General features: G+C 36.1%; 1 protein-coding gene across 5 annotated transcripts in view; it reads right to left on the reverse strand.

The window, feature by feature from the left end:
* Window positions 1-15,896, reverse strand: part of LOC131061134 (uncharacterized) — a 52,814-nt gene continuing 36,918 nt past the window's right edge. The window contains exons 7-9 of one of the 5 annotated variants that reach the window (XM_059219974.1): window positions 1,044-1,154; window positions 722-814; window positions 1-508 (exon numbers count right to left, since the gene is read on the reverse strand). In XM_059219974.1, coding sequence (XP_059075957.1) covers window positions 746-814; window positions 1,044-1,154 — 180 coding nt within the window. In that variant the 3' untranslated portion in view covers window positions 1-508; window positions 722-745. Of the gene's footprint in view, window positions 589-721; window positions 815-1,042; window positions 1,155-1,762; window positions 2,240-15,896 lie in introns of those variants that run through there. The other 4 variants (XM_059219975.1, XM_059219976.1, XR_009372358.1 and 1 more) reach the window with 4 other exon arrangements.

Consider the following 15,896-nt stretch of genomic DNA (forward strand, 5'->3'; position numbering starts at 1 on the left):
TTACACTAAAAAATGTATTCTCATTTCCAAGCAACTATAAATATCAATGATCTGCATTCAATGGAGGATAATGTGAAAAATACAATAGTCTTGAATTTGGGATATATGAATCAGAAAATGATTCATATGAAAACATTTCAACCCGAATCAACCTGAATTGAATCATTGAAGTTGATAAAATATTAAAATCTAAGATAACATGGTGGCCTATTTTCAATTTGAATCCACTCCGTACATCTACTAAACAATCGAGATCCCAAAAGAATCTATTCATATCCATGTTAGCATTTTTATTTGAATACAGCACATCAAATGACTCTTATAAGAGATCTCTGTATTAGTGTCAACTCTATAACTTGGATAAGTATCATTCACTTCATACTAGAGATTGAAAATTCTACTTTCAGCATTCTAAATGAAGGCTGCAAAAAATTGAGAGTTCTGCTACTTCGAGTAGTTGTTCCTTGCAGGCATCATAGAAATTGTTCAGAGAAGCCTCCAGGCCATGCTGTACATGATCAAATATTTTTATTTTGTCAGCAATCTCTGCAACCAATACTAGAGGGACCGACAATGGGAAGCAAATTCCTATAAACCAATGGATCTAAAAACAGAGTAAGTAGATGACACAATAGAATTTTTCCTTCAATAAAATACTACAATAATAGTTCACTTTCTATCAATGAAATTATTTTCAAAGGAAAATAGAAGCCATTGTTACCTATGCATATTATTTATGCCCAGTTTAGTCCTCATCAGAAGAGTTATCACTATCACCACCCTGCATTTCTTCTGCAATGTCTGCAGCTGCATCCTGCACAAGACATTTGCGAAAAACCCCAGGTTAGATTTTAGTATCAATATTATTTCATTTTACATCTGTACTTGTTTCTTGGTTTTTGCAATCAATAAACCCATGGAACAAAACAATTTGTTGCTTGGAACCGAAAGCGCAAATGCATTTCACTCAAGGATGGCCAAAAAAAGGAAAATTGGCAGGAAAAGCAACAGATGAGCTCATATGGTGTAATAAGATTCCATACCGGCATTTTATCCCAGTCCTTGAGTTTTGAGCTTGTGAGCATAAAATCATCGCGCAAGGGAGCCCATCTAGGTTCTTTTGTGGCATTGTTTTGTTCATTCTTTGCTTCCTGCTAAAATAAAAGTTTGTAATTATGAAAATATGGCATAATTGCCTCTAGGAATTTGTCAACATATGCACATTAACAGATAATAATAAAAAGATAGATCATAACAAACAGTGACAACTAGAAAAAACATATATGTAAATATGAAGAAAAAATGCTATCTACATGGCAACTGTCCACCAAAATTACAAAATGCAAACATTTACCATAACAAAATATGGGCACTGATATATTATAGAATTGCCTCAATATCAAAAAACAGGATTTAACAACCAGAGCATTGTATACACAAAATTTGGCACAAACGTGAATATGTACCTAGAAGCAATGACCATTACTAACTAAAATTTGAAAGCAAAAAGGTGAACACAAAATTGCTTCAGTTTCTTATGCCTGACAGTCCTGTTTCTATTTTATATGAGTATTGTGTCTGTGAAGCTCCTGAATTATTGATGCCAGTATTTCCTCCAGATAAGAGCAGTCAAAGGCGTCTTCCAATTCCAGGGCTCCAGTAAAAAGTGGTTTTAGCATTTACCCATAATTGGTGAAACTCAATGTAAATGAACTTTCACATCCTTTAAATCATGATAAAAGTATGTTCGTTAAGGACCTACCCACTGCTTTCAGATTATCGTCTATGTTCAAGTAAAGCTCAACTATGTCCAGGTGAACTTCATGATCGTCATAGCAACAATCAGCCCCATCTAATCAATTTTCAGAAGTCCCTCCACTGTACAATCAACTTTGCATACACCAATTAACTACGATCCTGCAATGCAAACACATAAAAAGAGAACACTGGCAGCTAATTTAGCCACAAGAAATGGAGCAAGAGGTAGACTAGTGTGTAGTCAGGAGTTTATAAGATGATCAATGGAGATTCTAGAATTTTCCCAGTAACTCTCCAGAACATGGTTTCCAATGAGCATAGCAACAGTCAGATTGGTAACATTGTTTTCGATCCTCCATGGTTGCCAGTGAACAAGCAGCTTGATAGAGATACTTTCTGTGCAGCTTAAAGGGCATGAGCTTGCCAACCACATTGAAAAATTATTATATCCACTGCAACATTCCTTGAAGATTTTTTGCTTCTGTTAACAATGACAAGACACCATAAATAAGCTATGACTTAGATTGGTAAAAACAAATTAGAAGCTAAATGATCCAGGGTTCATTCCACCATGACTCAAAAAATGTATCTATGAAAAGGAAGAACAAAAAATGCATCTATGAAAATGAAGAGTAGATTAGAGGTTGCAATAAAAAACACCACATTTGACTCCTTGTTGTCTAGGAGATCAGATGATTGGTCGATCTTAATAGGTAAGTACAAGCATTGAATGCGATGTAATTTCCTGATCAACATGTCATGTATTTAACAAGTTGTATAGCATCCAAGAATCATCCATTAATTTGGAAAGTGGAAACTTCACAAAGTAGATCAACCATTAACTTGAAATCGCCTTCAAGGATGAGGTAAGATTGGGCTGGATCAGCAAGCAGATGTCACATATGGTTGCCATTATTCCTGCCTAATTATTAAATTTTCTTTTTTTTTGCTTTACAAGCAGATCAACCTAGGATTTCATCACTTCTCCTGCCCAAGCTCATACCGGTTGTTTTTAGTAGTGCCCCAAGATTAAGTTTCGTGCATTTGTTTCTTGATGATAAAGTAGCTACTAAATTTATGCAAAATTATATTCCTTTGGATCTGGATTATGCAAGTGCTTTGGGAGAAAAAATATCCATGCTCTGAGAAAGAATGCCGTAAATCTTCTCAATGTGTTTGTATTTTCCAAGGGAGTTCCAATGGCAACCTTAGCTAGATGAAGTTTGTCGCTTGGAAGAAACAACAATGACTGGAGAGGGTAGAGAAACAAGGACCAGCTAGCAAAATGTCCATAACACCATTCCACCATTCGTAATCAGACCTAATGCGAATTGATCAGACCTGACCTAGAGTGAATTTTAGGACCACCTTCCTGAACAAACTGCACTTGAAGCCCCAAAGAAGGTCATGTGTACTGCTTTTGTTCTTGCTACATCTGACTTTAATAAAACTTTCATGGCAGAACATGATGCTCCAAGTAATGAAATAACTAGAGATGTTTTATTGCAAGATGGTTGTTTGATTGAATTTGAAAGTAAATAATTGACAGGAAGGTATGTGATCATATCCATTTATGGAAAAGAATGTCGATCAATTTTCATGTAGTTAAGCAGCAGTGTCCTTACCACAAGGGACTAGTTGAAAGTTAAATAAATTAGAGCATGTTGCTTGTTTACTGTTCTCCTTAAGCAGGGCTTAGTAATTGGCAGCTTTGTTTTTATTGTGCCTTTTTCCAATCCTTAGCTTACCACAGGTCTTTTATTTAGCATGAAATTGTTTTTCTTATATTTAGAGGGATTTTAAAGCTTAGCAACTGTTCTTATTTCTCGAACAAGGTCCTTTTTGTCATCTACTTTGTTTGTTTTTTAGGACGAAGCTTCTTTTCTTAAAATTGGAGCTCCATTGAAATGGGTCTTTGTAATGCCTAGAAGCTTCTCTTGTTTTGTAAAAGAGACGTATGGTGCATAACTAAGGGTAGAGCAAAAAATGTAATGTCCCCTTTCTAGCACATGTAGTATGATGTTGTCGTTAGCTTATTTCTCCATGGTCCTGTAGGCTAGCCAGGACATTTAAGGGATCTTGACAATATTTGGCCTATACAGTTTCAGTTTCAGTTTCAGTTTCTTCCGAGGTGTTTTGGTGTGGTTTTGGGATACTTACTATTTATAGTAAGTCAGTTTGGGCTGGGTCAATATCTCCAATGAATTCTTGGATGGCATTTATGTTGGTGGTAATTGTTTAATATCGATTGGAGATTTTAATAATCATTTGATATTATTTATTTAACAATAAAGTTGAAGTTATTAAGTTAAATTAAAATATTTAACTTTATTGTTAAGGGGACTAAGGTTTAAAAAAGGGAAGTTGTTTAAAAATTAAATGTTCCCCTTATTCAATTGCACTTGGGCAAAAGAGATTTAACATACAAAAGAAAGTGTTTCTATTTATCCCACATTGGCTAGTGAAGTGTGTGGGCTTTCCTGTGAATGTTATAAAAGACTCTTGAGAGTTCATTCCCAGCATGCTTAGTTGGAGATTTTAAAGTTTGTTTGCTGGAGATTATTTCTCAGAGGTTTGTGAGGACGAAATCCCTCATAAGCAACGATCTCTACGCTGTTAGAAGATACAGTCTGGAGATTCAGTTTGGTGCCTGCATATAGGTCAAAATATTGTGCACATTACAGCCATATGTTTCAGATTTGTTCACTAACATTTATATTATATATGTCGGCCTGAAGGAGTCCAACCATAACTACAGTAACATTAACACTCCCTCTTAGCTAGGGAGGAATCCTTCTCAATATCTGAGTTATGTAGTGATATCCACCATAGCTACTCCCAGAGGGTAGGTCCATCATGGCTGCTCCCATGAATGGAAATGCAAATGAACACAAGTGCTCATCACGGAATCACTCAACATGATGTCGTCATCTCATCATGACGTTCACCATGGCTACTTCCAGAGGGTGAATAAACACAAGTGCTAAGTCATGGAGTCTCTCACATGACATCCACCATGGCTACTCCTAGAGGGTGGAACAAGGGCTTTGACCTCAAACTTCTCTCTCACAAAGAAGAATGCATTAACAAGGGCTTGCACCTCAAACTTCTCCATCACAGAGAAGAATGCATTAACGTACATCTCATGAAATCACTGAGGCTGAGACTCCCTCTCAGCAAGGGCTTCATTCTCCACAATTCCAAGCTAATGCAACATCCAAAGGTGCTCTGTCTATCAACTACAATTACAGCCCAATCCGAATTAGAATAGCCATGCAACTTTAGATCTACATTGGAAGAATATCTCAAGCCATAACCAATTGTGCCACGCAAGTATCTCAAGATATGCTTAGATGAATTTGCTTTGGTTCATGATGATGTGGCTCCCTCTGAAGCTCCAAGTTCTTGCATCAACCTCCTGACCTCCTCATCTAAGGTTGCCTCTGTTGGTTTGTCAGACTCCCTCTAAATGTTATTTACTCCTCTTTGAAGAAACTAAATGCAATCTCTCATCATCCTTTTGCTCCTGATCCGTCTTGGAAACATTTATAGAGAGATTACTAATAGTTCATAAAACTGAACTATCCTGAAGAGAAATACCAATGCTAGAAGCATACATGACTCTCTAATCCAATGTAATTGCATGAATTAATAACTACATATGAAATTCATGAACATTATTCAACCGTGAAATACTTATCTCTTTATTGATTTTGTTGCAGCCACTTTACTTTACCTGAAAATGCAAGGATGCACTCCAATCTGAATTGTCTGCTGCTCCAAAGAATGGTGTCAAATGTATCATGAACATCTCTCCGAAATGTGGCGCTTAAGAATAGGGTTAAACCCTAGGCAAATTGTCAACAGTCCACCAAGACAAATCACCTCCAATGGCAGGCGAATCAGGCTTGCTTTGCTGCTGTACCAGATCTGTAACTAAATCATGCACAATGACCATCAACGTTGCCTCCAATGCATAGAGCTCTGAAAGTGTCCACACACTTATAACTTCTTCCTTTATTGAATGAAAATGAGAGCATACAACCAAGAATCTTGGCTTTCCATCAACATGGTAATGCCTATGTCATTGAAGAAACAAGCACATATCCAAACCACAAGTGCCCTCACATGACCCAATCGATTATTTCTTCAATTCACCCCTGTTCTGATTAGTGGACAAAAATAAAACAAATTGCAGCCAATCTCATGATGTAGAGTCTCCAAGGAAGGGGCGCCTAGCATGAGAGAATAAAATCGATGTGGCCTCCATGAGTAAAATCATCCTTTACTGGTAGCGGTATATTTTCTGGATATTAACTTCAGACCTGTAATAAAATATGCCTTCAAACTCCTCCAAATGGTTACCAAATAATCTCCAATCGATGCCACCATCATGTACTCAAATATGCAATGCAGCATATGTTATAGTTAACAGTATGCCCTCCTATCTGATCGGATCTTTTCTAAAACCTGGTCTGATACCATGTTGTTTTTATGATCAGATTAAGAGCAATTAGAAAAGGCAACACAATGAACAATGAACACAACAAGATACCCTGGGAAAACCCTCCTACTCGAGGGAGAAAAACCCAGCAACAATTAACTCTGTATATATATTAAATAAGAGCAGCACGAAGCTTTTAAAATGGCCAATAATAAGGGCCTATACAGATCACTTCACTCCTTGAAGCACAATAAGACAATGATAGGTAGTGTTTGCCTTCTATACAAGATAGATCTGCCCTTAATTGGTTTGCCTCCTTCACCAAGACGATCTGCCCTGATTATGTATGATAATCTGCTGTTATGATGGTTCGATCTGTTCTTCTAATATATTTGGTCTGCTCTTAAATATCGATCTGCTCAATGATATTGATCTGCTCTTCTATTATTTGTACTGCTCCTTTTAATTCTATATATATGTGAGAGTTACCCTTTCATAAAGGGCCAGCCCTCTATGAAAGAACATGACTTATTCAATGAGGTGACGGACTTAGCTTAGTCGGCCTTACAAACACTTAATTACATTTTCATATTTAATATATATGAATCGGCTCATTTAAATGTATAAGTCCGAAAGGCCACTTAGACATTTATATTATCTATGTCGGCCTGAAGGAGTCCGACCATAGCTACAGTAACATTAACAATATTATGTAACCGGATTTAATAGAGCTGCAGTAAAGGGTATGTCAAGAACTTACTATGTCGGCTTTCTATGTAATAACTTGCCATAGTAGTGCAACTTAATCGATTGTATCAGATTTGAAGTTCAAAAAATTGTGATTTAGTATTTAGTTTATCTTCTCTGGAAATGTTGTTAGCTGCAATTCATGATATAAGTATTTATTATCATATCATGAATAAACATTGCAAAACCCCTCTTCAAATCACAAGTTACAAAACAAAAAATATCAGAGCAAGTGGGCTGCATATTACAAAAAAACATAAAGTGTCATGCACCTTTTGCTTTAGAGAAAATATTATAACACTGGGTCCAGTTGTGATTTAATATCGTAGTTCCTATGTAACGTTTAAAAAATGTGTTCTAAGTTTCTAACACTTTATTCAAATGTAATTTTTAAAGGCGACCTAAGGCAAAATTTCCACCCATCTAACTTGAGATTTCATAAAATGAAGGTGGTACAAATGGAACACAAAATCAATGAGGTACAAATGAAGGTAAAAATCTTGTCCTATAAAGTTTGAGATTGATGAAATGAAGATGATGCGAATGAAACTTGAAATCAATTGGGTACGAAGGAACCTCAAAATTCTATCTCATCAAGTTTTAATTTGATAGAAAAAAAGAGGTATGAACAAAATGCAAAATGAGTGAGGTACAGATGAAGCTTGAAATGCCGCCCATCCAAGTTTAGATTTGATGAAGTGATAATGGTACGAATGAAATATAAGACGATTTTGGTACAAACGAAAGGCAAAATACTGATCTTCCTAAAATGATCAAGTCGAAATCAAAATATGCAAATACTGATTTGATGTTGCAAATACAAAACACAGGAAAATGCCGACTAGTGGAGATGCAAGTCAGCTGTTGTGAGGAAAGCACCCGACATGAAATAATAAAATCCTTTTTTTTTATGATGCAAGTCAGCCTAGAGGTTTGTAGTAGAAAGTGGCAACCTTTAGCCCTAAACGCCTATATAGGGAGAGTGTTTGGATTTCATTTCAAACATAATCTATCCTTCAAAACAATTTCGAATTTTGATCTGGACTACAAGGTAGCGAGTTTGCATTTAGATTTTTATCATTACATTTTATCAAAATACTTCGAAGAAAGCAAATTATACTTAGAACAGCGATTTTCCATTGCAAGGAGCAACAATATTTTGATCAAGAGGGCGATTTTGGAGAATAAGTTAAATTGAAGACTCTTTTTGGAGGCAGACAAGGGCAGAATTGTGTGAGAATTCACATTGCATCAGACCTATAGATGCACAAAATCGGGCATATAGAGGTGGGATGTAAGTGAAATTAGTATGTATTCTATGTATTTGACACCGTTTTGTTTGATTTGCTGGTGATTAAGTAAGGAATCAAGGACAAGTCAACATCAAGATCAAGCTCGAGTCATGCAAAGCAGAGATCAAAGTCAAGACCTTGAAGCATGAAGGAAAGATAACTTATTTGATGAAGAAATGTTTTACAATCTTCGATTCCCTTCGGGAATCCAAGAATCAAAGTCAGTGCATTGAGGAGTTCACCCCATCTAGGTACACCATTCATCAACTAGATCATGAATAAGAGAAGATCAATCACCATCATCACATTGAGCAAACTGAATAATGTTGAGTATCAAGAGATATTACTCAATACTCATTCATGATGATGAATCAAGTCTACAAGTGCAAGTTGAGATGGCATCTTAGTCATCACTCCACTAATCAGAGGAGTTCCACATCAGCATGGATGCAATGCACCCGACTCATCCTATGGAGGCACAAACTTTGAGTTACCTACCCTCATATTTCATTGGTTTGCATTCAATATTGAGCATAAATGTAATTTTCTCATTGGTCAGATGGAGTTTGTTGTAACAAACCCTAATTAAAGTTTCTATCTTGTAATCTCGACCATTGATTGTGAATCAATCTGAGCCGTTCATTGTAAAGAGCTATCTATATAAGGCTCAGTTTCCTCATTTGTAATAAGGTTATGAATAGCAAGACAATAAGAGTAGAAGAATAGATAGATTAGAAGATAGAAGTTAGATTAGATTAGGAGAAGGCAAAGATTGTTGCCTAAATCTTGTTGTAAAGAACATATGATTTCAATGAAATTATGGTGAATTAATGTGTCATTTCAACAAGTTGCATGGTCTCTATTTCTCAATTCATTTGCTTTCATGTCGATTAGATGAATGATAGGAATTGTGAATGATTAATGGTGAAATTCATTTATCCATAGCACTAGCAATTTGTTGATTGTAAGTTTGTCTTGTGTGGTCAACTAGAATCCTTAAATGAGCTTAACTTCAATTGCTATTCGTACATTGATATGCATCACCTTGATGGTATCCTTGTTGTTGATAGTGATTTGAACATCACCTGCTTTCCTTAGAAGATCGCATTAAGCTTTGCAAAGTTGTTGCTTTGCATGTCAAAGCAAGGCTTAGTCAAGTTTCACCAAAGATTGTTCATTGTTCTCAAATTCTTGGGAAAAGTATAGACTTCTTAAACCCTATTCTCTTTTGCCAATTTATTTTCCAAGCAAGTCGTTATAATCTAAGTTCCAGCAACATCTAAATATTCAACATTCAAGCATTCAATGTAAGTCCCCTTGGATTACCAGCAATCATATCAACCAATTGAGCTTATCCACGAGTCAAAACCTGGCAATAGAAACCCTGGAGTTGTCTCATTTGATCGCAAAGCATAACATTTGAGAGACTTTGTTCAAGAGAGGATAAGATACCTTGGTATTTTATGTTGTGTTCGATTGTGCTAAAAAACACATCAACATCGCCCATGTTGAGAGTGTGCAATTAAAAAAAAAATCACTAATTGGCAATGTGAGAAAATTGATGCTAGAGAAGACAAGTGATATGTTTGTCAACTTTTGTCTTGTGTGAACAAAGCTTAAGAGTCCGATTTGTCTTAATAAGGTGAGGTAAGTAGATTTCCATCTTTCAAATCACCTTATGCAAATGGAGCTCCAATGACCGATTTGGAAGTGAGGATTTTGTTCATATAAGGATGAGAAATGCTTTTCACCAAACGACTTTAGTACAAACAAAGCCTCAAATGCTGCTACAACAAGACCACCTCTGAGCAAAGCGAGAACTCTACAAACAAATTGCAAAATCCCAAACCACAAACGAATGGCAAAATCCTGAACTACAATTGAAAGGGAAAAAGCCGAAAACTAGTTGCAATTGAAATAAGAAATCCTAAACTACATACGAATTGCAAAATCCTAAACTAGAATTGAGAAGGAAATCACCAAAATCAAGATACAAACGAATTGCAAAACACCAAGTTACAAATGAAGGATAAAATGCTGATCAAAATTGCTAATGCTATGTGCTACAAATGAAGGTCTAAATCCCACCAAGGTTTTGTGATACAAATGAAGGGTAAAATGCCGATCAAGTTTGCTAATGTTATGTGCTACAAATGAAGGTCTAAATCCTGCCAAGGTTTTGTGATACAAATGAAAGGGAAAAGGCCAATTGCCTTGACCAAAATCACAATTATGAATTCATCAAAATGAATTTGCAAATGCCAAAGTGCAAAGAAGAGATAAATCACCGCCAAGGCAAGGTTAATACAAAAGAACCTGAATTCACCGCTCAAGCTAATGCAAGTATAGGAGTGCCCATCAGTTTGAAAACTTGAAAACATTTATTTCCATATGAATGCAAGTTGGCCTAGAAGAGGTCGAAGTGAAAAGGGGTGACTCTTGGGCAAATAGTGCCTATATAAAGAGATGTTTCCAAATTCATTTCAAACATCATTCAAAGCAATCAAGTGATCTCAAATACAGATCTGCACTTTAGAAGGCAGTGAACTTTCAAGATAGCGAACTTTCAAAGCAACAATTTTGTAATCAGATTTTGATCATCGCATTTGATCAAAATATATGTGGAGAAGGCGAATTTTACTCAGACCAGCGATTTTCATTGCAAAAAACAATAAATTTCTTGATTAAAGAGGGTAATTTTGGAAAACAACTTGAAAAGAATACATTTTATCCACTTTGAAGGAAGAATTCTATGAAAGTCCACATAGCAACAGACCTACAGCAGCATAGAGGGGAGAAGTTTGGTCAAGTCAGACCTTGACATTTGGCGAAATATCATTTGTAAGACTTCTTTCAAGGCAAATTCACCTTTGTTGGTAATTTCAAGAAACCCTAGATCCAGCATTTTGCAATAAGAGCTTGAAAACCTGAGTTTATTCACTCATTTCAAGGTCTGATTTTTCTCTCCTAAAGGCTGTAGCTTTCGAAAAAATTTATGAAAGGTTTTTAATTGTTCATCTCAACCAAGGTACGAAAAGTGATTGATAGAATGATTATTGTTTGAAATATCATAATCTAAAGATTGTTAGTATCAAATTTCGCTAGCAACTTAATTAACTTGAATGTCAACAATAAATTCTAATTTTAAATTAATCAATCACTAAAACTCCAACCTATTTCTATTTTGTGATAAAGTTATCTTGCTTGTAGGTAAATGTCTGGAGCAAAGACCAGAGGGAATAAGAGACAAGCTCAAATGAAGAGGTGTACGCTTTGAAACCAAGCTCACTTTCAGATGGCGAAAATTTGGCGATACCAACTTCAGACACACGAATATGGATGACTTTCGGGATCAAGTATTCAGGAAAGGCAAATACAACACCTCCAAAATGGCGAAGAAGCTTACAAGGAATGGCATTTCTCATATAGCCAGCTTTCCACCAGCAGTCCAATGCAGCGAGTTAATCCTCAAATGTGCCAGACACTACGACCCTGAGCAGAGGCAAGTTGTAGTACCAGACAGCAAGAAGATAGCTTATCTCACAAAGATATCAATAGCTAAGGTATTCAATGTACCTACATATGACAAAATGATTTACAAGAGCAAGGATGATGCATTAGCCTTATATAAGAGCAAACCACAAGTGTGTGATGACATCCTCAACAAAAATTGGATCATAGAGCCTAGAAGCAGTCATAAGAGAGTACTGAAGAAAATAGTTATTAAATCAGATTTCAAAGAAGGATTAGCTGAACTTGTAATGATGCTAAACAGAGTAACGGGATCAACTCAAGCTGCATCATATGAGCCTTGGATGTGGTACTACATCGAAGAGATGGCTAAGGGAGCCAACACCATAAACTGAGCAAGGTTAGTAAGTGATAATTTACATGAGCAATTGAAGAATGTGGAGCAAACTAAAACTTTTTATATGAGTTCATACTTGGTATACATTTTAGCTAGATTTGGGAAATACAAGGGATTGAATAGTAGAGCACCAGTTGGACCAGCTAAAGGGTAAATGTTATCGTATGAGGCATATCCACAATTACATTTGAATAATAGTATTGCTCACTACAGAAGAGTGAATGATGCCTTCACCATGCACATTGTAAGAACATTGCAAGGAGGCACTCATATTAGGTTATCTAAGGAGTCTATGAAGTTAGTGAAGAAATATGGTTTTTGGTAAACTCAATTCCCAAAATTCACTTATTTGAGAATACAAGGATGCTCCTCTTATGCCTACCGTCTCCCTAGATATCCTACAGATAGAATGGTATTATTGGAAGTATCTAGGCAATTGTTAGAGTTTGATGCAATTGAGAAGAGAAAGAAGAAAGCTAAAACCACCTTCCCAATCATGGTAGGTAAGTCATTTGAAACATGCTCCACCATTTCAGCAGCACAAGGATCAAAAGAAGAGCTACAATGCTACAACCTCGGGACTCATACCTCAAGAAGTAATTTTGATCCCTATCACAACATCGGGACAGTAAATAAAGAAAGATTTCATCATTTCATGCATGTTGAAGACCATTGAGCTAATGCAACTGATGATTTCGACATAAGAGAAAAGGCATATTCAAGACTATATCTTAAGCTGATTAGACAAACAAAAGAGTTGTGAGTACCAGATCGGATCGAAGGGGATGAAGATGTAATATTGCCACATTATAGAAAGGAGAAGGACAGGCCTCTTTCATCATTAGATTGGTTCACTTCTGAAGTCACTCAACCAGAAGTAATCAATCAAATAGTGCTAGACAACACTAAAAAGTGGATACTCTCAAGCTGATAAGCTAAGAGCAAAAGGCATCACTCCAACATATGATCGAATGGATAATGAAGAGTCGTCATCTTACAAGTATGAGAATTTAGAAGAATCTGAGGATGAAAGCACGGGAAATGAAACAAACACACAAGAGGAGAGAAGTCGGCAAGACATTCCCGAAAGTTCACAAGCCCAAAAAGAGAAAAGAAAGGGAGTGAATGATGATCCAGCTCAGCGAAAGAAATAGAAGTCAACAAGTACTCCATCTACTACTAGCACTCCTTCCGAGAGGACATGAATGCAGCTTCAAAAGGAAAGTACATCTCACAAGAAGATGAGGGGGTCACTCAGAATGTACAAGATAGAAGTATCAATGAATTTAGTGATACCAATCAACGAGATGATGAAGAAGTTAATTCACCACCTCATACTGAAGAACCTACCTATGATCAGCAAATCAATACAGTTGGAGAGGTACAAGGCATGGATGTTAATGATCAAAATCAAGAGCCTCATGAAGACACATTCATAGCTCCCAAAGAAAATCAGCAACAATCTGGATTAGAAGAGGTGGATGATCAAAACAACCAAGTGCCCGAATGGTTGAAAGAAAGAATGAAGATAAAAACAGTGACAATAGTTGATGAGGTAAGAGATCTGGATACTTTGCTTGCAAGAGTAGAACAAAATAAGGAAAAGAAGCCTAAGAAATACTCCAGGATTGTGAATGATGCTTCTGGTTCTTGAGTACTGCAAGTGGCTACTCCCAAATTTGATAAACCAAGAGATCAGATTACAGCAGAAGATTATGATATAAGGGAAATAGACATTGGTCCTATCACTCGAACTCAAATAGTTGAAGAATTTAGAGGATCAGCCTCTAATATGGAAGAAGAGTTGAGGATAGAGGTCAGAAACAAGAAACAATTGAAGAAGGAAAACAAACAATCGATAGATTATATCCATCACATGTCATCCCGACAAGAAGAAGATGCACCTTTCTCACCTTAGATACTCTACAAAGAAGCAGTCGAAGGAGTAGAAGAAACAAGACTGATAGCACAAATTACTAAAACATGGATTGAGAATACTTTCCATCAAGCTAGTGCATTTACTCACGAATTCATGCAAACATATGACAGAGTCATCGCATTCTTGTGCATGGTTCAAAACATCATAGAGATGTGGGAAGAGTTTCAATACATCCAAGACAAGACCATAACATGTTTGCAAGTGCTGAAAGAAGTTCCTAAACAAATGGTAATAGTTGTCGGAGTAATGGAAGCAAAAGTATTATATGACTTCAACAGGTGGTATTGTGTTTTGATGACAAGGAAGGAAACTCTTGATAAGACACAGATGATTGTGTCAAGATGGAAGAAACACTTAAGGGAATTCAAGATCAGTTCATCATCTCAACCAGGAAAGTGTTTATACAAGATATGCTTGATAAAGATGGCTTTAGTGTTGATGAATTACATGACAAAGTAAAGTCTATCTTCTTCCCAGCCACGGGTTTCTCAAATGCCCTTTTGAACTGAGTGTCCTCATTCATGGTCTTCATGGGAGTATTTCGAAAAAAAGAAGTGGAAAGACAAAAGAGTTTTACCACTTGTGATGATACATTGGAGGTCATTGAGTTCAAACTTGACAACATGCCTAGCCTGTCCACGGAAGAGCTCAACGCACTCATGTCTAGATTCATTGAATTTGCCATCAAGGAGAAGGATCAAGGGAATGAGCTTCTAGAAGAGAGTTTGTTGTGATTCCATATGATGTCAATTTTCTCATTGGACGAATCTTCCTCAAAGTTTGTGCTAGAAAGATGTTGAATCTCTGTTGGTTGAATTTGAAATTGGTTGGTTGGCTACAACTAACCCTAAATAGGGTTTTAATCTTAGTCGTTCATTTCAGGGCAATCTTGGCCCTCTATTTTATTTTGGAGCTCTATATAAGCTGCCATTTTTCATTTCGTAAGGAGATATGAGACAGACTTGAACAATTCTTGCTATTTTGCTGCTGGATTAATAAAGACATTGAAGTGTGGTGTTTTCTATTCAATCTCTGGAGCATTTGCATGGTTATTCATCTTCTCAATTCAAATTTAAATTTGTTTTAATTATCTTAGTTGAATGATAGAACATTGTGTGTGATTCATGGTGAAACTCGTATATCCATACCACTAGCAATTTGCTGATTGTAAGTTTGCCTTGCGCGATCAACTGGAATTCTTGAATGAGCTTAAGTTCAATTATTATTTAATCATTGATATGCATTCAAATGATGGTGTCTATGTTTGGTACAATTTGAAAATCATATAATTTCCTTAGAAGATTGCATTAACCTTTGTGGAGTTGTTCTTGTATGTCAAAGCAAAGACTAGTAAAGATTCGTCGAAATTGTCCTTCGTCCTTGCATTCTTAGGAATAGTTTAGTATCTCTCAACCTTTCAACTTTTGCATTTTTTTATCAATCACTCATTAGTAATAGTAAGAGAGCTATATTGCAAATCATTCGAAAAGCATTCCCTGAAACTAAGTAATATCTCTTAAAAAACATTTACGTAAAGCCCCTTGGATTACCAGCAATCACATCAACCAATTGAGCTATCTACACATCAAGACCTAACTAAAGAAACCTTGCAGTCATCTTGGTTGATCATTTAACTTAGCATCCAAGAGGATTTTGATCAAGAGAGGATAGAATACTTTTGGCATTTCATTCTCTGTTTGAAGTGTCTAAAAAACACATCAACACTAGTGTCTGTCAATTTCATTTTGTACGTCTATTTGTGTTTGATCCAAAGATTTGATTTCTTGTCATTTTATTACATGATAAAATTAATGTCCTAGGTGTGTTATGAGCATAGGTTATAAGTAT

Source organism: Cryptomeria japonica, chromosome 4 (assembly GCF_030272615.1).
Source record: "Cryptomeria japonica chromosome 4, Sugi_1.0, whole genome shotgun sequence".
NCBI classification, from domain to species: domain Eukaryota; kingdom Viridiplantae; phylum Streptophyta; class Pinopsida; order Cupressales; family Cupressaceae; genus Cryptomeria; species Cryptomeria japonica.